The sequence below is a fragment of the Dendrobates tinctorius genome, unplaced genomic scaffold, assembly GCF_039654945.1.
Source record: "Dendrobates tinctorius isolate UK_male_01 unplaced genomic scaffold, ASM3965494v1 ptg000035l, whole genome shotgun sequence".
Classification (NCBI taxonomy): Eukaryota; Metazoa; Chordata; class Amphibia; order Anura; family Dendrobatidae; genus Dendrobates; species Dendrobates tinctorius.
In genome coordinates this window covers 62,758,961-62,782,886 of record NW_027361703.1, presented here as the reverse complement: position 1 = coordinate 62,782,886, position 23,926 = coordinate 62,758,961, and the positions used below count along the sequence as shown (strand labels likewise).

General features: G+C 42.4%; 1 protein-coding gene across 3 annotated transcripts in view; it reads right to left on the bottom strand.

Annotated features, from left to right (window-relative positions):
• The window catches only part of LRRK2 (leucine rich repeat kinase 2), a 325,079-nt gene that overhangs the window by 19,396 nt on the left and 281,757 nt on the right, over positions 1–23,926 (bottom strand). For 2 of the 3 annotated variants that reach the window (XM_073573542.1, XM_073573543.1), the window contains exons 45-48: positions 11,953–12,147; positions 8,725–8,918; positions 8,325–8,397; positions 1,909–2,093 (exon numbers count right to left, since the gene is read on the bottom strand). In XM_073573542.1, coding sequence (XP_073429643.1) covers positions 1,909–2,093; positions 8,325–8,397; positions 8,725–8,918; positions 11,953–12,147 — 647 coding nt within the window. Of the gene's footprint in view, positions 1–1,908; positions 2,094–5,099; positions 5,465–8,324; positions 8,398–8,724; positions 8,919–11,952; positions 12,148–23,926 lie in introns of those variants that run through there. The other variant, XM_073573544.1, reaches the window with a different exon arrangement.

The following is a 23,926-nucleotide window of genomic DNA, read 5'->3' as shown; positions in this document are numbered from 1 at the left end:
ACAGTATAATGGCCCCATACAGTGCTCTACAATATAATGAGAGCCATATAGTGCTCCACAGTATAATGTGTCCCATATAGTGCTCCAAAGTATAATGGCCCCATATAGTGCTCCAGAGTAAAATGGCCCTATATAGTGCTCCAGAGTATAATGGCCCCATATAGTGCTCCACAATATAATGAGCACCATGTAGTGCGCCACAGTATAATGCACCCCATATAGTGCTCCACAATAAAATGCACCTCATATAGTGCTCCACAGTATAATTCACCCCATATAGTGCCCCACAGTATAATGTGCCCCATATAGTGTTCCACAGTATAATGTAATGGCCCCACATAGTGCACCACAGTATACTGGCCCCATACAGTGTTCCAAAGTATAATGCGCCTCATATTGTGCTCCTCAATATAGTATGCCTCATATAGTGCACTATACAGTATAATGCACCCTGTATATTGCTAAATAGAAAAAAAGAAAAAGAATAGGATCACAGTGCAGCGCCATTTTGTTGGTAACTACACTGTGATCTACAGCTCAGCGTGGTCAGAGGAGCATCAAGCAGAATAGAGTATGGAATGGAGTGTGGAGGAGACTTTTTCCATTGGTTTGAATCAGAGTTGCGGAGGTGTGAGTATAAGGGCTGCGGCGGTGTATCAGAGCCAAGCATGGTGCGTTTGTGCAGTAACAAAAATATAAGGGGGGGCATCAAATATAAGGGGGGAGAGACATGTAATATAAGATGGCGAGACATGGAATATGATGCTGCTCCTTCTGTCATTTGTGCCGCTCCGCCGGTCTCCGCAGCTTGCCCTACTCGCCATAAAGGCCTTTACGCCGGAAGTGAATAGTACACCTTCCAGTGTTACAGGTCCTGGCAACAGAAGGTAAATAGAGCCCAGCAGTTAGTGCTGGGATACAATAAAATGGCGCCTGACCACACCTACAGATGTAAATTGGGCAGCCCATAGAGGCATGATTCGGGTTGGTTTTTACCATCCCCAGTCACATGATCACCGTTATTCACCAATAATGGCGATCACAAAAAAAGTCTGGTTCTCCATTCATTTCTCTCTTCTCTGATATGATCTAGCATCTGGTGGCATCTGATATCACCGAAGAACAGGCATCTCACCAACTCTTGTCTTGTCCCACTGGAGATCGCCAGAGTGGTCAGTGCTTGACTCACAGTGGTTAGAGTGAATGAATAACACAGTCTATAATTATTTTTTTACTAATCCTATTTTCATTTTGTACCATTTTTACATTCAATAAATAATGACTATGTTTTTTCTGGTCTGAAATAGACAGGCTTAATAAATTAGCTGGAAACAAACATGTCTTTTAAAGTGACTACGTGCTGGTAAGTCCTGCAGAAAAAGCTAACACTGAATTTCTGTAAATTGGGTGTGTTTTTATTTATTAAGTATCTAACACTAAATAAATGTGTATTATTACGACAGCCAAAGTGAGACAAAAAATTAATTAAACTAAGATGTATTGTATAGGGCACTGCCAACAAGAAGCCTCTTCCTCCTGAACAAGCTTATAAAACGAGAAATAAAAATATGAATGAGTGACAAGAAGGGTAGAGATCAGAAAATGCGGGTTTCGCCATTATGGCCGGGGTCACACATGCGAGAAACTCGCCGGAGTCTCACATCTCAATACCCGGGGCACTGCCGCTGGCACTCGGGAGCGCAGCGTGCGGCTGCATGTATTTCTATGCAGCCGCACACTCGGGTCCCGAGTGCCGGTGGCAGTGCCGGGTATTGAGATGCGAGACTCGGGCGAGTTTCTCGAATGTGTAATCCCGGCCTATAAAGAAGTATAGTGCCTCAATAAATGAAAAGTAATACACTCTCATTTGCAGCAGGACAAAAAATTCAAGTTGAGATTTAGACTCACGGCATGGCGTTTTTTGTTTCAATAGCCTTTTGAACGGAGAAATCATTAGAAAGGAATAAGATTTTTGTTCCACAAATTCCCCATACAGCAGTCTTCTCAGAGGAATATGTTGATTCGCACAAGGACATGACTGGTGTGCAGATATCTCCCACATTAAGCATCTTCATAGGAGTAACATTACTGCTCTACAATGAAAAATAATAATTTTAATAATTAGAAACCTGACAAACAGCTCTTCATCAACACAATGCTTATAACATGCATTATTTAAACACAGGACAAAATGAGGAAAAAAACAGATTATAGAACTAAAGGGGGTTTTACACATAGCGATATCGCTAACAATATCGCTAAAGCATCACCAATTTGGTGACGCAGCAGCGATATCGCTAGCAATATCGCTATGTGTGATACTTACCTTCGACCGGCTCCCCCGCTGTCCATCGCTGATCGCGCGACATTGCGCAGCTCCATTTCTCGTCAGGCGCCTCCTGCTGGGCTTCCAGCTGGCGCCGACGAGCGACGTGTGGACGCGGACGGGAGGACGTCAGGATCGCCGTGTCTGAAAGGTAAGTAACGACCACTGTATCGCTGTGAGATCTGCCTGTGTGGCAGGTCACCAGTGACCATTTAGCGATGCACCAGCGATCCTGACCGGGTCGTATCGTGGTCGGGATCGCTGGTGCATCGCTAAATGTAAAGGGGCCTTAAGACTACAGCAGTATGTGTAAGCCAAAACCAGGAGAGGAACAATGAGAGGAAAAGTATAATAGAAACACGGCACCACTTCTGGATTTATCACCCGCTCCTATTTTTGGCTTACAAATACTGATTTAAAATACTGATGAGATAATGATCGTGTGACCGTAGCCTAAATAGGTAGACATGATAAAATGGTAGAACTGATAAAAGCTTTAACTTATAACATTTATTTATCAATCCTGCTATGTCTCCACTTACTATTTATGTATCTAAATGATAAATTCATCTTTAAGGGAAGCAGGAGGTGGCTGTGCTGGGCGGGGAATAGAGCTGGAGTGGCCCAAGCTTCAGATCTACCATAGCCATTCGCATATCAATACACACACTGATTTCTCAGTAACGGAGGAATAGACTGGCCATGAAAAGGAATTGCTGGACTTGTCTTTGAAAGAGCTACATGGACATGTAAATCGTTTAGGGGGTGAAATCCAGATTCCATTTAAGTACCAAACACATAAAATATGAGATTTTGCACTAGTATTAAAAGAGTTTTAAATCTTTTGTCTGACTACAATTATCAGAAAGTGCTAATCTGTATTAACTGTAATAAAACCTGTAGGTTGCATTTTATATGATGGAGGGGCTTTGAAAGTCAAAATGAGAACGGGTTTGTGTAAGGATCAGATCCCACGAATCAGTTGTGGCGCAGAAGAAATGTGGCTATGGCTACAACACTGCTGCTTCATTTAATTCACAGCGTATTTTAGTTTTTACAAATTAATTACAATTCTCCATCTTATTATTAACTGTTTTCCTGTGGTAAAGAGATAAACAATAAGCTGTTTGCTAAGATTTAAAAAAAATTCAGCTGAAAGTCACTGCAACTTTTAGGCAATGTTCAATATTTGGTCACTATTTTATATCTATATTTATAAAGTCAAAACCAACCCTGGACGCAGCTGATTTTGTGAGGCTGGTGTGCCAGGGTTGTCCATTTGTCATATTCTGCTATGCACAAGGGGGTAAAAGCTGATGTGAGTGTGGTGTTTTGGAAAACACTGTCTGTGTGTGTCTTGGAGTGAGGATATGGTGGACAGAGATAGAAGAGTCAGAGAGTGTATGAATGTCCACTCATGAGGCTTCTATGGGGGGGTGACAATTGCTAGTCTTGGGATGCAGTTTAAGTAGGTGAGAAAATCGGCCAGGCAGGGGTACTGTACAGGAGCAGAGAGTGAACAGAAAAATAAAGTCAATTTTACATCTAGATTAGCTTGATGATAACTCGGAGAAGTGGGGCAAGTCAGGAGCACACAGAAAACATAGGAATGCTTCTGCGGCACTGAGGAAACACACGAGCTACTGGCAAATACAGTATAGCAGATAAGAATAGGACGGACAATCCTATTCCGCGAAGAAGGAGATGAAAAAAGACACCCCGATATAATAAAAAAGTTACTTTGTGCGTAGTATGTACAGTATATTAACAATAAGTATACATGTACCATGCTAAAAACCAATGAGATTCTGAGAATAACCCTTTAAGTGTAATATAAATAATATAAGCTCAGAAAGCTTACTAGTCATTTTCTCACTATGTTATCTATTTTCATTTGGCCTTTTAAAATAAATTACATATGTTCAATAAAGTCTTTGGATGCTTTTGTATCCACATGACAATGCCAAACCGCATGTTGCTTATATTACTGTGAGCAGTCTGCATGGCTTAAACATGGCACCATAGACTGCAGCATCTCCAGACTTGTCTCTCATCGAGCAGATCGGGGAAGTCATTGGTCAGCAATTGTAAAGGGAGCTGTCACCAGTGGATCTTGATTTGCGATGCCAAGTGCATTCATCACACAGAACTTTCCTAAACCACTAATAAACTCACTGATAGCATGCCAAGGAGTGCAAATGCATGTATTTCTACATGTGGCACTCATACTCAACACAGACTCGAGATGCCTTAAAAATTTTGTTTCAATTTTTTTCATCATTTGAATATCAGAAATAAGTCTATCAATCCTGTGATCTCCATAATTCCATGATTATTCCTTGTTGGTTTTGCAATTATAATGTAGGAGTATGTTTAAAGAAGGTCTGTCACCAAAATTAACCATACAAATTGCTTATATTAAATAGATCACATAGACCTGATGAGGCTGGTGCATGTATTTTGAAAGGCTGTGTTAGGGCTCGCTCAGTTGAGTGTATAACTCGGACAAGTGCAATCCGGAAAAAAAAAAAAAAAAGGGATTTCACTCAGACCAATGTTATTCAATGAGGAACTGCAGATCTAACAATTTACATAATTAACCTCTTAAAAATATATTTTATTAGTAGCAATAAAATAGTTCTCAAACCAAAATAATCCCACCTAAGTAAAGTGAATAAAGTGCTAAAGAATAAGATAAATGCTTAGTTACAATCACTGTGAGGATAAAAAACAGGTACCCAAGCAAATAGGGGAAAATATTGTCCTTAATATCACCAAAGCTCCCTCTTCCTGTCCGTGGAGGTTGGTGCCCCCACTCACGTCATCTGTACCTCAATTTCCCTAGAAGTCCCTATAATTTGGACATAATAAGGACAGACAGAGAATAAATAGGTGCAATCAGTTTAACTCACAGAAAGTATAGTTTATTTAAAAATGTGGCCAAAGGTTTGTGGACCTAATACATAACCAATTTAAAGGGAAAATATCTTTCTATACTTGATTTACCCTTTACACTTACCCTTCCTGTCCGTGGAGGTTGGCACCCTATTCCTGCACACCAGTGGCGCCCCCACTCACGAGTTGTCTGACCCTCAATATCCCTGTATGTCCCTAATTCCACTGATTGTGTTGACACACCTAAGGTAAAGATAAGATATAATCAATAAGTGAGTACTATCGTATTACTATGAAGGGTAGGTGTATTTCCATCAAATCTGAGAAAGTATATAAAAGATATAGAAATTGGCCAAACAACATACTGTAAATGTGCAGGATAGATCAAATAATTATCAACAGAAGTTGCTTCCATTAACCAATTTCTCCACCAGACATTATCAGAAATAGCTATCCCTCAAGGGTATCATAAAGGATAATACGTCTATAAAAAGTGTATATGAAGGATCTAAGCTACAATATCATACAAACATACACACTCCAGATAAGGCCACCAGTATATATCCTGCACATAAACTTGGGTGCAATTTCTGATATTCCCTGGAGAAATTGCTTAATTGAAAAAACTTCTATTGATCATTATTTTATCTGTCCTTCACATTTTTTTGAAGATTGACATTCTGGTTTGGCTTTTATGTGACAAGGCACATTAAAGGGCCTGTCACACTAAGCGATATCGCTAGCAATATCGCTATAACTTGTGACGTTATAGCGATATTGCTAGTGACATCGCTGTGTCTGATACTTACCTATGACCGGCTCCCCCGCTGGTTATCGCTGATCGCACGAGAACATCCAGGACTGTTTCTCGTCATCAGCTTCCTGCGGCGCTTCCTGTGGAGAGACGAGCGACGAGCGTGGAGCCGGGCGGGAGGACGAGGATCGCCTAGTGTGACAGGTAAGTAGCGACCCCAGCGATGTCGCTGGTGAGATCTGCCTGTGTGGCAGCTCACTAGTGACCACTTAGCGATGTACCAGCGATCCTGACCGCGTCATATCGCTGGTCGGGATCGCTGGTACATTGCTAAGTGTGACAGTACCTTAACCCCTTTCCGACACTGGGCATAATAGTACACCGATGCCGGAGTCCACGTTTGGTGCGGGCTCAGCACAGAAGCCCGCACCTTTCCAGGAATATGACAGCAGATCTATACAGCTGACATGTGTCCGCAATAGCCTTGGGTGGCATCGCAATCCACCAGTGGCTGTTAACTAGATAAATGCTGCTGTCAATCTCTGACAGCTGCATTTAACTTACCTTAGCGGAAGCATATTGCTAATTTGCTAATCCCACCCAACGGTGACCCCGTCACATGATCGCGGGTCACCTATGGGTCGGCATGACAACCAGAGGTCTGAAGCAGACCTCTATAGTTGTCATTGCTGAATTGGTATGAGCACCACCCGTGATCGGCGCTGATAGCAAGTGAACATTTCTGCTACACACAGGCGATCTGATCATTGCCTATGTGTAGCAGAGGCGGTCGAATTACTGCAGATTCTAGTCTCCCATGGAGGCTATTGAAGCATGCAAAAAGTAAAAAAAAAGTTTTGAAAAATATAAAAAAATACAAAAGTTCAAATCACCCCTTATTTGCACCAATCAAAATAAAACAAAAAAAAAATCAAAATATACACATATTTGGTAATGCCGTGTTTAGAATTGCCCAATCAATATATAAAAAAGGAATTAACCAATAAAATGTAATAACGGGCGATCAAAAGATCGTATCTGCACCAAAATGGTATGGAAAAAAAAGTCAGCTCAGTGCGCAAAAAATAAGCCCTCACCCAGCCCCAGATCACAAAAAATGGTGCTTTTTTTTCTTTTTTTAAAACGTTGGATTTTTTTCACCACTTAAATAAAAAAGAACCTAGACATTTTTGGTGTCTATGAACTTGTAATGACCTGGAAAATTATAATGGCAGGTCAGTTTTAACATTTAGTGAACATGGTTAAAAAATTAAAAAAACTGTTGAATTGTACTTTTCTTGTAGTTTCACTGAACTTGGAATTTCTTTTTCCCATTTTTCCAGTAAAAGATATGTTAAAACCAAAAGGTGTTGTTCAAAAGTACAACTTGTCTCGCAAAAAAAAACAAACCCTAACATGGCCATATTCATGGAAAAGCATAAAAGTTATGGCTCTGGGAAGAAGGGGAGCAAAAAACGAAAACGCAAAAACTGAAATACCTTTGGTCGTTAAAGGGTTGAATAGCAATCCTGAAAGGTACTAATTCCAACAGGTGGCACTAGAGTTCAAGTCCTCTTCCTCTCTGAAGAGGTAATTAGTCTAATCAGAGATCTATTTATTAATGTACTTGGTTTGTCTTGTATGAAATCTCATGACAAGTCTGATTTAACTCTGAGCTTCCTACCTGCCCATAGATATTTGTTGTCCATTCTTTGCATTTTTTTTTTTTTTTGTAAGAAATCTGTCAGATGGTTCATGCTGCCCAAACCATTGGCAGCACGAATCAGAACCTGGGTACACCATTGCAGCCAGGTATGTTCTATAAAGTTTAAAGATTAGCCAGGTGCCGACCTTGGCTGGCTTCTCCCTGCACCGCTCTAGTTGATGGAAAATTGTTATTTTTCTTCTCTATGAAATAAATGGTTTAGAATAATAAGTTAAAACCCCTAAATGGTTGTCAACAACAGTAAAGAATTCTTAGAAAAAAGCTATGAGCTAGAACAGGTAAAAAGCAAAATCTCTGGGACGGCCATCTGAATTCATAATAAGAATACAGATAGCTGTTACGCCTACATATTAGCAAGCAGTGTAGACGGTATTTTGATGTAAAATGACAAAGCTTGTCTCCACGACACTGCAACCCCAGATTGGAGATCTGTCTATCAAGCAATGAAAAAAAAAAAGTTTGAATAATAACTTACACTGAGTAACAGCGAAAGAAAGCATACAAAATGTGTGCATTAGTGGTCGAAAACGACGTTACTATTTTATGTTCACATGAAAAAGTAGTTTTTTTGCTGAAAGACATGCCTCTAAGAAAACAGATTATCCAAAATCCTAATTACTAACCTTTATTGCAGCAGCTTCAAAAACTGCAATGTGGCCATTAGCTGTTCCAACCAGGAGAAAATATTTCTTCTGACTAAAATTAAATAAACAGGTTAAAAACACAATATATTTATATAAATTTAATTTATAAGCAGGATTATTATGCCAGTCAATTTGTAACTCAAATTCCTTCAGAGCGGTATTCTACATGTATTCAATGGGAATTTGCAGTTAAGACATCGCGCTGCCGCAAGGATAAATTCCAGGAGAGAGATGTCATAGATTCACAGTGGCTTTATTCAACGCGTTTCAGGGGTCTCATGCCCCCTTCATCAGGAAATACCACCAAATACCAGCACTTTACAATTCAGATGGTACAAATACTACAAGTAATCATAATATTGAATACTTAAAATCATACCTTTGACGTATTTGACAAGAAAACAAGAAACATGTAATGGAGTCAGGCAGTTTCTGAAGGTGATGTTTTCTCTTTACATCTTCTGCATGTGCAGCCAGAATGTCACCAGACTGTGTCCCCACCAAGATCCAATGTTCTCTTTCATCAGGGACAGTCACAAATGCAAGACAAAGGATTGCACTATCACAAAAATCCTGAAATGAAGGTGGAAAAATTGTAAACATTAAATATAAATGTCAGAAAATCATAAATCAGCTTATAACCCTTGGGACATAGTCCACCTAGTCTTTCCCCATACAATGTGTCCCTCAGGAAGCAAATTTGTTATGCAAGTCAAGTGTAAAATTCGCTTACTTTTGACTCTTCTACCACCACTGGTTGTTTGTTGCAACCACCTACAATTTCAGTAAAATAATAATGTATTACAATACTTCCGATCTTCTGCACAACTAATTTCAGATTATTCTCCCTTGTTCTCATGTATAGAATTAATATAGTTATACACAGTGCAGTTTCTTCTAAGACTAATTTCACATTAGCTTTTTTTGTGCAGCGAAACGCAAGCAAAAAACGCATTATGCGTTTTTGCATGCATTTACATTTTTTATGCGCATTCGTTCTCTAGGGGTTAAAACCAGTGTCTACATGTTTACGCCAAAAACGCATGTGCATGAAAACACAGATGAACGCATGTCCATGTGCACACCTGCGTTCCCATAGACTGTAATGCGTTATTTTGTCGCATTCCGTGCGCAAGCATGTGCATGCGTTTTTTGACGCATTTCGGCGGACACAAAAATGTAACAGGTTGCGTCTGGCGCACTCCTTGAAAAAACGCATGCTCATGAAAACGCATACAAAAGCATGCAAACGCAAGACCATGCGCACGTCATGTTAAACATAGGTACGCATGACGCATGTGCATGGACGCGCTGCGCAAAAAAAGCTAATGTGAAAACAGCCTAACCAGTTTTCTGCAGATCCTATATATGTGTACTGTGCATTTCTCCACCATTACTCTGCAGACCCTTTATATGTGCACTGTGCAGGTTCTCACAATGCTATGTAGAACCTTTAGGTGTTTATATGGTGGCTCGCCATAGGTTATTTCCAATACTTGCAGTAATTGGTCTTTTTATGTATAAATACATTCACATGGTCATTGTGCTGTATTCTATGACTAAGGCTGTGTGCCCACGATGCGATTTTTAAGCGTTTTTGCCGCGATTTTCGGCGTGAAAACGTTTAAAAATCGTGTACAGAACACCCTCCATGCATTCCTATGGCATTCCTATGGCATATAATGGTACTGTACATCAACTGCAGTTCTGCTGCAGATCCGCAGCTGCAAATCCGCTGCGGAACCGCAGCAGAATCTGCATCATGTGCACAGGGCCTTATCCTTTTGCAACTTGCAAAAATACAAAGAGCATGATTCAGAAGAGAAACCTGAGGTACATTGCTTGTAAGGCTGTGCTCCTGCTCTCACTGTTATTAGCGGCTGCAGGTGTCGGATGATGGGAGCAGTAGTCCCATCAGCTAACACCAGTGACCGGAGGTAAATTTTATACCTCCGATTACAGCTGAGCGCTCATGCTGTCTTTTGACAGGGTGGGAACCGCGGTTCTCTGTCCAGTGGGGATGATTTCACCGCCGATCAGAAGCGGTGTTTGTCACGCTGCCATGCACATGACAGAGCGACAAACACCCAGTGTTTGAGCAGCCGAACCTGAACAGTAAGGCTAAGTGCACACGTACCGGAACTCTCGCGGAAATAACCGCGAGAATTCCAGAATTCCATTCCGCGGGAAAATCGCAATTTAAATTCACGCGATTTTCCCGCGGAAAAACTAGCATTTTGCAAGCGTAATTAGCTTGCAAAATGCTAGCGTTTTCCAAGCGATCTGTAGCATCGCTTGGAGAACTGATTGACAGGTTGGTCACACTCGTCAAACATAGTGTTTGACAAGTGTGACCAACTTTTTACTACTGAGGCTGCCTATGCAGCATCAGTAGTAAAAGATAGAATGTAAAAAAAAAATAAAAAATGGTGTTATTCTTACCTTCCGACGTCCCGCGCATACGTTCCCAGTATTCCTTTGTGAAAATGCCCGCGATAACGTCCATTCTCACGAGATCGCAATGTCTCGCGGTAATTCGCGATGACGTCGCGCGAATGACAGCGAGACTTCGCGATCCCGCGAGAACGGACGCCATCGCGGGCATTTTCGCAAAGGATTACTGGGACCGGGAGCGTGGAGAGAAGCGGGAAGACTGCGCGGGACGTCGGAGGGTGAGAATAACAATATTTTTTATTTTTAAATTCTATTTTTTACAGGGATATGGTACCCAAAGCCCGGAGGACAGTCTCCTCTCCTCCGGACAGTGGGTACAATCCGCAAATGTTCTGCTTACTTTTCGCATGGTGGGCACAGCCACATGCGGGAAGTAAGCAGAACAATGCATTCCTATGGGTGCGGGATCGCCGCGATTCCGCAAATTAATGAGCATGCTGCGGTTTTTACCGCAAAGCGATTCCGCTGCGGTAAAAACCGCAGCAATAGCACAGCATTGCGGAATCCCATAGGAATGCATGGGATGCTTATTTTTCGCGTTTTTGCAGCAAAATCGCGCGGTTAAAACCGCCGCGGAAACGCGAAAAAAACGCCACGTGTGAACTCAGCCTAACAGAGACTTCCTGGTGAAGTCCGTGTTCGGTGTCCATGCCCGAACAGTAGGTGTTCGGTACAGATGCCGAACTTTACTGCTCGGGTTCGCCCTAATTCTAAGTTGTTGGGGAGAGAAATTATCCCCATGAATTACATTCCCTTTCAACTATTTGACATACCTATGCAGAAAAAAAGAAGACTAACCAGTTTGATATATTTTCTTCCTAACAATATCATTTTATGTTCAAAAAAATATAACAATGGGTCTGTCGTAATCACAATATTACCAATGAAGCAAGAACACTACACGTCCTAGAGCAAATTAGCAGGAACAAAGTTCTGTTAGGAAAAGAATCTCTCCAACACAAAGTTTTTTTACAAGGGCCTCTCAGAGAACACCCCTTATTTCTCCATGTATTGCTATAATGGTGTGTAAGGGTAGAACGTATTTCGTAGGAGTTTATAGAACTGATGTATTTATAGGGAAAAAATGTAAATGAGGATGTCCTGGCACAAAATTCATACATGTGATGTTGAAGAAGCAGACTAAATATGTTACCTCACAAGTATGTCCACCTTTAACTAAGTTCAAACAGGATAGCTGCCCCTTGTCAGTACTGCCGCTTCCAACCAAAACAGTGGGCACCTTAAGTCGTGGATTAGCAGACACCATGCACTCAGCTGTTAAAGGGCTTGGAATTACAAGATTCCTCCTCAGACACAGGAGCTCCGCAGAGTTTAGGATCTCATATACCTGTAAGAAATCAGATACAACCACTTAAAGGCGCATTTTACACATTAAAATTTAATAATGTTATTTTTTTCCTTAACATGGTAGCATGCTTAATTTATCTCTAATGCAAAGCACAGTTTATAAAGGTAATAATGATTTATAGTTTTTGTAAATATCAGTTATATACATTTATGCCCATGCATTTTCTAATAAGATGGGTGCATACTAAGGTGTAGTAGCACTTATCTTAAAAAATAAAATGAGAAAAAAAAGTACTTGTTTTTTAACATCGGTAGGAAACTACTGTAGTTTCATAAACATGTCAATTGTTCAGTTGTGATTGTGAGTGGGCGGTTGTAAAAAGGATCACACATGTATAGCATATCACACATAGTTCTTAAGCGTAGACTTGGCCTGACGTACACTTCTATAATCAATTGTGGTCTGCTATTCTAACCCCTGCCAATTTCAGGACTGAAAGAACTGCTGTAAACTGTGGTGCTCAAACCCTTTCTGAACTCGCCTTCAGAACTGAAAATGCCACTTCATTTAAAGCTTAACTGTCACTTTAATATTTATATATAATAATAATAATAATAATAATAATAATAATAATGTAGAGCAAGCAATTTTATTAATCTTTAAAACATATCTTATAACGGAAAGCAAAAATAAAACCTTAAAAAAACTTTCTAGAAGATACCATCTTATGCTGTTTCTGAAGCAAATCTGTATTCAGTTCCACAGATACGGAATACCGCTTTCTAAGAATGGGGGCGGAGCCTACACAGCGTGCACGCTCCCGGCTGAATCCCATGCACTGTATGTCAGTGCATGAGAAGCTTACCTCAGTCACACAGTGCATGAGCTCTGTCAGCTGTTAGTTGTTGCCATGCAGCTCCTCTGGCTGTCAGCTGGTTCCTGTGCGCTCAGTGACATTGGCACTTCTCAGTGTATAGCACAAACACACAAGACAATCAGCCAACAGGGCAGAAGGAGCTTAGTACCATTGGCACTTCCCTTCAGTGTTTACCACACAGGTGACAGGCAGAGAGCTCTGTGCAGACAACCAGGACAGTATTTGAAAGATTATTAAAATCGCTTGCTCTACATTATTATTTAATAAAAATTAAAATGACCGTTATGCTTTCAAATAAGCTCTGAAGGCAGATCTCGGGGAGAGTGGTCTTATTATGTTGGCAATTTGTTACTTTTTTTTTTTTTTTTATAAAAGCAAATTAAAAGAAGATTTTGATGCAAATTAAAAACAGCCAAAAATCACCAAATCCAAATGTGATAATACATTTGGCCCTATATATACTCCATAAGGCCACATGTATGTAGACCTGATCATGACTCGGGTGTGTTTGTTGGACAGTCCAATTTTTTTAAGTTAAATTCAATTAAGAGCATTTGTGAGGTCAGGCAATAATGAAGCACATGAAGATTTAGCCCGTAAGCAGCATTCTAACTATTGCAATGGTATTCAATTGAGTGAACGTTGACATCATTTTAGGGGAAGTGTGTCTTTATACCTATATTAGATATCCATTATTTACATGGCTCTATTTGTTATCATGCCGGTCACACGGGTTGGATTCCAGTGACAGTTATTGGCCAATGAAACAAGTTCTGGCATAATTATTCATTTCTAAAATGCTTTTATTTGTCTTGTAAGTTTTGAGTTTGTTACATAATAAAAATTTTTATTGTTTCAGTTCAGGAAGTGCAACCGATTTTTGTATGCGTCTTTTCATTTTTTTTAATTGCATGTTCTAGAAATATTTTGATTAGCACTTCATTAATATATACACACATGGTCAAAATTGTTGGTACCCCTCGTTTAATGACAAAAAAAATCCACAATGGTCACAGAAATAATTTGAATCTGACAAAAGTAATAATAAATCAAAAATCTATGAAAATGAACAAATGAAAGTCACACCTTGCTTTTCAACCATGCTTCCACAGAATTTAAAAAAAAATAAAACTCATGAAATAGGCCTGGATAGAAATGATGGTACCCCTGAAAATAATGTGACAAAAGGGACATGTTAAATCAAGGCGTGTCCACTAGTTAGCATCACAGGTGTCTACAATCTTGGAATCAGTGAGTGGGCTTGTATAGAGGGCAACAGATACTCATTGTGCTGTTTGGTGACATGGTGTGTATCACACTCAAGATGGACCAGAAGAAGCGAAGGAAAGAGTCGTCTCAGGAGATTAGAAAGAAAATTAGAGACAAACATGATAAAAGTAAAAGTTTTAAGACCATCTCCAAGCAGCTTGATGTTCCTGTGACTACAGTTGCACATATTATTCAGAAATTTAAGCTCCATGGGACTGTAGCCAACCTCCCTGGACATGGACGCAGGAGGAAAACTGATGACAAATCAAAGAAATGGATAATATGAATGGTAACAAAAAAGCCCAGAAAAACTTCCATACAGATTAAACGTGAACTTCAATCTCAAGGAACATCAGTGCAGATCGCAACATCCGCCATTGTATGAGCCAAAGTGGACTTCATGGGAGACAACCAAGGAAGACACCATTTTTGAAAAAGAAATCATAAAAAAGCCAGACTGGAATTTGCCATACTACATGTTGACAAGCAACAAAGCCTCTGGGAGAATGTCCTAAGGACAGATGAGACAAAAATGGAACTTTTTGGCAAGGCACATCATCTCTATGATCACAGATGGAAAAATGAAGCATATCAAGAAAAGAATACTGTCCCTACTGGGAAACATGGAGGAGGCTCTGTTATGTTCTGGGGCTGCTTTGCTGCATCTGGCACAAGGTGTCTAGAGTCTGTGCAGATTACAATGAAATCTCAAGACTATCAAGGGATGCTAGAGAGAAATGTGCTACCAAGTGTCAAAAAGCTTGGTCTCAGTTACGGGTCATGGGTCTTGCAACAGGATAATAACCCACAACACACAGCTAAATACACCCAAGAATGGCTCAGAGGGAAACAGACAATTCTGAAGTTGCCTTCTATGAGCCCTGACCTAAATCTTATTGAGAATCTTTGGAAAGAGCTGAAACATGCCGCCTGGAAAACCACCATGGTTACTTACCGGTTTTTCCGGAACCCATGACAGCACACCTGAGAGAGGGATCCGCCCCGCCAGGACAGGAACCTACTGAGATATAAGGGGAGGCACCCCTCCCCCGCTTCAGTTGGTTACAGAGCATGAGAGGACTTCCCAGTTAGTTACGTTAACCCAACACCACATCACACAAATGCACCCTACTAATCGTGCACACATATATGGTGAAAAGGGGGGGGAATATACGGGTGCTGTCATGGGTTCCGGAAAAACCGGCTACCGGTAAGTAACCATGGTGGTTTTCCCTTCACCCATGACAGCACACCTGAGAGATTTATGGAGACTTCGAAACACCTTAGGGAGGGACCACCGCTTGCAGCACCCTTCTACCAAAGGTTAAGTCAGCCGAGGAGGATAGGTTTAATCTATAGTGCTTAAAGAAGGTTGAAGGTGAGGCCCAGGTAGCGGCCTTACAAATTTGTTCAATTGATACCTCTGCCTTTTCCGCCCAGGAGGTCGCTACGGCTCTGGTGGAATGAGCCTTGATGCCGTCAGGAATCGGAATACCACTAACTGAGTAGGCTACACTAATGGCCTCCCTAATCCATCTGGCAATAGTCCCTCTTGAAACCCCATAGCCTTTCCTGGCACCCTGAAAAGCTATGAATAGGGACTGGGACCTCCTCCACTAGCTAGTGACAGATATATATTCTAGCAGGGCTCTCTTAACGTCCAAATTATGGAATTTTTCCTCCCCTGAGTTCTTTGGATTTTCGCAAAAGGATGGAAGGATAATCTCCTGACCTCAATGGAAATCTGATACTACCTTAGGTAGATAAGCGGGGTCTGTTCTTAATATCACCCTGTCCTGAAAAATTTGTGTATAGGGTGGATTCACTGAGAGAGCCTGCAAGTCGCTTACTCTACGGGCCGATGTAAGGGCCACTAAAATGATCGTTTTTAGGGTAAGATATTTTATGGGTAGTTGTTGTAAAGGCCTCTAGTACCAGGTTTAAATCCCACGGGGCTATTCTAGGTATTGGGATAGGCCTAGACCTATGGCAGGATTTGATAAATCTGGCTACCCATCTATTTGCTGCCAAGATGCAGTTATAGAGCGCACCTAGTGCAGATACCTGAACTTTAAGAGTGTTTACCGTTAACCCCAGCTGCAATCCTGATTGTAAAAACTCCAAGATGGCACTAAATGGGGGCTCTTGCTCTAACGGCTTACCTAGGAATTGCAGGAATTTATTCCATGTTCTGCCATAGATATTAGTAGTCACCGAATTCCTACTCTTTAGCAGGGTGGCCACCAACCCGGGAGAGAACCCTCTATCAATTCGAAGCAACCTTTCAAATTCCACGCCGTCAGATGGAATCCCTTGACCTGAGCGTGGAATATTGGACCTTGAGCTAGTAGGTCCGGGATTTCTGGCAGAACCCATGGATCTGAGAGGGACATCAGAGCGAACCAGGGCCTTTTTGGCCAAAATGGGGCTATTAGGATCACCCTGGCTTGATCGTTCCTGATCTTTCTGACTACTGTTGGGATCAGGGCCACCGGGGGGAACGCATAGGCTAGTGTTGTGAGTTCATTTTTCCCTTCACCGTTGAGGTCTGATGAACTCCCTCCTCTGGTGAAAGAAGGTAGTGAGGCTGATTACCAAACACCTGGGCAGCTAGATGACGACTGGGTGGCTGGAATTGAGGACTGGATATAAGGCAGCCGACGCCCTTCTGCCTTGCTGGTGATCCTGCTGGATTCTTGGAGACCAGTCTGATTCCTGCGTCTCAAAGCTAAGTTTTTCTGCTCTGCTTTGTACACTTCAGTTTTGTTTTTGTTTTGCCTTGTTTTTTGGGAGTTCAGCCATCCCCGGCCGGGGGTGAGCTGAATTCCATTTTTGTCTCTGATCGATCTGTTGATCTTTTGCTCTGTCTTCAGAATATACCTGAGTGCTGATATAGTCTTTTGAAGCCTAGCGACTTCAGGGCCTGTTTTTCCTATCAGTCGGTTGGCACATTTTGGATAGGGTTTTTTCGGATGGCAGACAGCAGCTTTCCAATCCTGTCCTATTTTAGTTAGCTTGGGCCCCATCATTTGCTCAACCTATCTTTCTATCTGTGTTAGTGTTTTCATCTTGCTTCACCGTCATTATATGTTGGGGGCTGCCTATTGCTTTGGGGTCTGCTCTGGGGCAGTTTAGTTTTTCCCCTTTCTGTCTTTAGGCTATGTAGTTCTCCGGCTGTGATCGAGGGGTCTAGGGCACCGTAGGAACCCCCCACGGCTACTGATAGTTGTTGTGGATAGGTTCAGGGGTCTGCAATCCGATAGCTGGCAACCTCTCTGGTTTTTCTGGACTTAGCTAGTATTTTGTTTTTCCCTCCTTCGGTGACTCATCATAACAGGCTAGTCTAAAGTCCCATGGAATCTGCAATGAGTCCACTGCCCATGGTTTTTCCCTCGGGTTTAGTGAGCAAAACCTCTCTACTTGCCTGTTGTTTTTGTTGGCAAAGAGGTCTATCACCGGTTTCCCCCAAACCTGTGTTATTTTTTGAAAAACGGACCGATTTAGAGCCCATTCTCCTTGCCTCAGAGTATTGCGGCTCAGGAAATCGGCTTTTATATTTTCGGCCCCCTTTATGTGCAAGGCTGTTAGGGAGAGTAGGTGTTGTTCCGCTCTGCAAAAAATGTCGCTCACTGCCTTCATTAGGGAGTGTGATCTTGTACCCCCCTGGTGGGTTGATGTACGCCACCGTTACTTTGTTGTCCGACATGATATGGACACTGCGACCCCTGAGTAGGGGAATAAAGTGGCTTAGGGCTTTGTTCACTGCCCACAATTCTCTCAGATGGGAAGATGCGCCCATCTCTTGAGGCCTCCAGGAACCCTGGGCCACATGACACCTTAGGTGTGCCCCCACCCCGAGGAGCTCGCGTCTGTCAGTATTATAACGGTCGTCTGTCCCATGGCATTCCTGAAGCCAAGTTTGTCCTGTCCAGCCACCAGTTGAGAGAGTCTCTGACCTCTAAGGAAAGCTCCAGTCTTCCTTCTAAACGCCCTCTCAGCGATCTTTGTGCTGACAGAACCTCCCCCTGCAGCTGTCGGGTGTGAAATTGAGCCCACCTGACCGCCGGAATACAGGACATCAGGGTACCTAGTAGAGACATCGCGTTCCTCAATGTCATGTGAGGTTGATCTCGGGCAGCCAAAGTCACCTTCTCCACCTTCTCTATTTTGGTATCCGGTAGCAGACAAGCTTGCTGCTCTGAATCCAGGATAAATCCTAGGAAGGTCTGTTTTCTTAGGGGCTGTAGTCTTGATTTTTTGAATTTTATCATCCACCCTAGTTCCTGTAAGGTGTCGGTCACCCGGCTCAACTGTGCCATACAGTGGTCTTCTGAGCTGCCCACTATTAGGAAATCGTCCAAATAGGGTATTACGACCGTGTTGTGAATTTGGAGGAAGGATGTCACCTCCGCTACGACTTTGGTAAAGACCCTCGGGGCTATAGATATGCCAAATGGAAGGGCCCTGAATTGGAAATGCCTGAGCACGCCCTGGATATAGAGAGCCATTCTCAAGTATTTTTGATAACCTGGGTGGATGGGGATGTGATAATATGCATCCTTTAAATCGACTACGGCCATAAAACAATCTTGATGTAGCAGTTTTATGGCTGTAGCTACCGATTCCATCTTGAAGGTCTGATTTTTTATCCACCGATTGAGGCCTCTGAGCTTTATGATTGTCCTGAACGATTGATCTGTTTTTTTTTTTTTATCAGAAAAAGGGGGGAATAGAACCCCATTCCCTCCTGTATGTTCTGGACTTCAAAAAGGACCTGCTTGTCTACCAGGCTCAGGATCTCTGATTCTAAGGCCAACTGCTCTTCGATCGCCTTCCTGATAGGGGTAACGACAAATGCTGCTTTTGGCTGGCGAATAAAGGGGATCTTCAGGCCTTCTCTTATAATGCACAGGATCCAGGAATTGGACGAGATCTTCCCCCAAGGCCTAAGAGCGCCAATCTCCCCCCTACCGGAATGCTGGAGTCATTGTGGGGATTTTTTTTTAAGTGGAGGTGCCTCCATCAAACATAAACCCGGACTCCTTTTTTTCTTTTATCTTCCCATCTTCTTCTATCGGCCGGAGGACGACCCCTGTTGAATCTTCTTCTCCGAAAGGGCGGCCTTCTCTGATCTGCTGGAAATCTGGGAAAGCCTTTCTTTCTATTGCTTGCTTTCTCCAGGATATCATCTAAGTTTTTCCCGAATAAAAAACGACCATCGCAGGGGAGAGAGCACAATTTAGCTTTAGCCTGTAGGTCACCTGGACAGCCTTTAACCCCTTTCTGCCATCCGACGTACTATCCCGTCCATGGGACCTGGGCCCCTATGCCCATGGACGGGATAGTACGTCGGCGCGATCAGCGGCGCCCACGTGGTGAGCGCCGCTGATCGCGGCCGGGTGTCAGCTGATTATCACAGCTGACACCCGGTACAATGTGTCAGGGGCGGTCACGGACCGCCCCCGACACGTTAACCCCTTGCACACCGCGATCAAACATGATCGCGGTGTACCGGGGGTTAAAGGGAAGCATCGGCAGGGAGGGGGCTCCCTCCGTGCTTCCCTGAGCCCCCCACGGCAGCGCAATGTGCAGCGCTGCTGCGGGGGGCTCCTTTCCTCCAGGCCCCCGAATCCAAGATGGCGACGGGGGCCTTCGGGGGCCTGAGGAAGCTGGCTTCCTCAGTGCCTGCAAAGCGCAGGCATGAGGAAGCCTTCTGCAGTGCCTGTGTCAGATCGCTGATCTGTCACAGTGATCTGTGATGTGACAGATCAGCGATCTGTCACAGGACAGTGATGTCCCACCTGGGACTATTTAATAAAGTAAAAAAAAAAATAAAAAAAAGTGTTAAAATAATTTAAAAAAAATCGCCAAATAAATTAGAAAAAAAAAAAAAAATATTCCCCCAATAAATCCATTTTTTGGAAATAATAAAAAAAAACACAATAAAAGTACACATATTAGGTATCGCTGCGTCCGTAATGACCCGCCCTATAAAACTGTCCCATTAGTTAACCCCTTTAGCGAACCCCTTAAAAAATAAAAATAAAAAACGAAGCAAAAAATAATGATTTATTATCATACCGCCAAACAAAAAGTGTAATAACGCGCGATCAAAAAGACGCATATAAATATCCATGGTACCGCTGAAAACGTCATCTTGTCCCGCAAAAAACTAGCCACCACACAGCATCATCAGCGAAAAAATAAAAAAGTTATAGCTCGCAGAATAAAGCGATGCAAAAATAATTATTTTTTATATAAAATAGTTTTCATTGCATAAAACCGACAAAAACATAAAAAAACGACCTAAATGAGGTATCGCTGTAACCGTACTGACCCGAAGAATAAAACCGCTTTATCAATTTTACCGCACGCGGAACGGTGTAAACGCACCCCCCCAAAAGAAATTCATGAAACGCTGGTTTTTGTTCATTCTGCGTCCCAAAAATAGGAATAAAAAGCGATCAAAAAATTTCACGTGCCCGAAAATGGTACCAATAAAAACGTCAGCTCGTCCCGCAAAAAATAAGACCTCACATGACTCGGTGGGTCAAAATACGGAAAAATTATAGCTCTCAATATGTGGTGATGCAAAAACAATTTTTACAATAAAAAGCGTCTTTTAGCGTGCGACAGCTGCCAAATATAAAAACCGCCATAAATAGTAAATCAAACCCCCCGATATCACCCCCTTAGTTAGGGAAAAATAATAAAATAAAAAAAAAAGTATTTATCTCCATTTTCCCATTAGGGTTAGGGTAAGGCTGTGTGCACACGCTACGGATTAGGTGCGGATTCATCCGCGCGGATTTTGTAAAATCCGCAGGTGAAACCGCAGGTCAAAAGACCTGCGGTTTTACCTGCGGATTGCTCTGCGGTTTTGTCCTGTGGTTTTTCATCTCCTCAATAGAGGAGATGGCAAACCGCAGGAGAATCCGCAGAAAGAATTGACATGTCAATTCTTTCTGCGGATTGAAAACCGCAGATAATCCACGCGGAAAAATCCGCACCGTCTGCACTGCGGTTTTTGATTCCCATAGGGAATCATGGTACTGTACACCGCAGCAGAAACTGCTGCGGGTCCGCAGCGGCCAAAACCGCTGCGGAACCGCAGCAAAATCCGCAGCGTGTGCACACAGCCTTAGGGTTAGGGTTAGGGATAGGGTTAGGGCTAGGGTTAGGGCTCAGATTAGGGTTAGGGGTGTGTTGGGGTTAGGGTTGGAGTTATAATTGGGGGTTTCCACTGTTTGGGCACATCAGGGGCTCTCCAAATGCAACATGGCGTCTGATCTCAATTCCAGCCAATTCTGAGTTGAAAAAGTCAAATGGTGCTCCTTCCCTTCCAAGCTCTGCCATGCGCCCAAACAGTGTTTTACCCCCACATGTAGGGTATCAGCCTACTCAGGACAAATTGCAAAACAATTTTTGGGGTCCAATTTCTCCTGTTACCCTTATGAAAATAAAAAATTGGGGGCAAAAATATCATTTTTGTGGAAAAAAATGATTTTTTTATTTTCACGTCGAGCGTTATAAACTTCTGTGAAGCACTTGGGGGTTCAAAGTGCTCACCACACATCTAGATAAGTTCCGTGGGGGGTCTAGTGTCCAAAATGGGGTCACTTGTGGGGAGTTTCAATAGTTTAGGTACATCAGGGGCTCTCCAAACGCACATGACACCCGCAGACCATTCCATCAAAGTCTGCATTCCAAAACGTCACTTCTTCCCTTCCGAGCCCCGACGTGTGTCCATACAGTAGTTTTCTCCCACATATGGGGTGTCCGCGTACTCAGGCCAAATTGGACAACAACTTTTGGGGGTCCAATTTCTCCTGTTACCCTTGGGAAAATGAAAAAATTGGGGACTAATTGATCATGTTTCTGGAAAAAATACGATTTTTTTATTTTCATGCCCTGGCATTATAAACTTCTGTGAAGCCCTTGGGGGTTCAAAGTGCTCACCTCACATCTAGATAATTTCCTTAGTGGGTCTAGTTTTCAAAATGGGGTCATTTGTGGGGGGTTTCCACTGTTTAGGTACATTAGGGGCTCTCCAAAGGCAACATGACACCCGCAGACCATTCCATCAAAGTCTGCATTCCAAAACGTCACTACTTCCCTTCCGAGCCCTGACGTGTGCCCATACAGTAGTTTTCTCCCACATATGGGGTATCAGCATACTCAGGACAAATTGGACAACTTTTGGGGTCCAATTTCTCCTGGTACCCTTGGGAAAATAAAAAAATGGTGACTAAAAGATCATGTTTGTGGAAAAAATACGAATTTTTTATTTTCACGCCCGGGCATTATAAACTTCTGTGAAGCACTGGGGGGGTCAAAGTGCTCACCACACATCTAGATAAGTTCCTTAGGGGGTCTAGTTTCCAAAATGGTGTCATTTGTGGGGGGTTTCCACTGTTTTGGTACATCAGGAGTTTTCCAAACGCGACATGGTGTCCGATCTCAATTCCAGCCAAAAACGTCAAATGGCGCTGCTTCCCTTCCGAGCTGTGCCATGCGCCCAAATAGTGGTTTACCCCCACATGTGGGGTATCAGCGTACTCAGGACAAATTACACAATAACTTTTACGGTCCTGTTACCCTTGGAAAAATAAGAATTGAGGGTGAAAAGATCATTTTTGTGGAAAAAATATGATTTTTTAATTGTATGGCTTTATGTTATAAACTTCTGTGACGCCCATGGGGGTTCAAAGTTCTCACCACACATCTAGATAAGTTCCCTGGGGGGTCTAGTTTCCAAAATGGTGTCATTTGTGGGGGGTTTCCACTGTTTTGGTACATCAGGAGTTTTCCAAACGCGACATGGTGTCCGATCTCAATTCCAGCCAAAAACGTCAAATGGCGCTGCTTCCCTTCCGAGCTCTGCCATGCGCCCAAATAGTGGTTTACCCCCACATGTGGGGTATCAGCGTACTCAGGACAAATTCCACAATAACTTTTAGGGTCCTGTTATCCTTGGGAAAATAAAAATTGGGGTGAAAAGATCATTTTTGTGGAAAAAATATGATTTTTTAATTGTACCGCTGTACGTTATAAACTTCTGTAAAGCCCTTGTGGGTTCAAAGTTCTCACCACATATCTAGATAAGTTCCTTGGGGGGTCTAGTTTCCAAAATGGGGTCACTTGTAGGGGGTTTCCACTGTTTAGGTACATCAGGGACTCTCCAAACGTGACATGGCGTCCAATCTGAATTCCAGCCAATTTTGCATTGAAAAAGTCAAACGGCGCTCCTTCCATTCTGAGCTCTGCCATGCACCGAAACAGTGGTTCCCCCCCACATATCAGGTATCTGCGTACTCAGGACAAATTGCACAATAACTTTTGCAGTCCAATTTCTCCTGTTACCCTTGGTAAAATAAAAAAAATTGAACCTGAAGTATTTTTTTTATGAAAAAAAGTTAGATGTTCATTTTTTTTTAAATATTCAAAAAAATTCCTGTGACGCACCTAAAGGGTTAATAAACTTCTTGAATGTGGTTTTGAGCACTTTAAGGGGTGCAGTTTTTAGAATGATGTCACTTTTGGGTATTTTCTATCATATAGACCCCTCAAAGTGGCTTCAAATGTGATGTGGTCCTAAAAATAAAATGGTGTTGTAAAAATGAGAAATCGCTGGTCAACTTTTAACCCTTATAACTTCCTAACAAAAAAAAA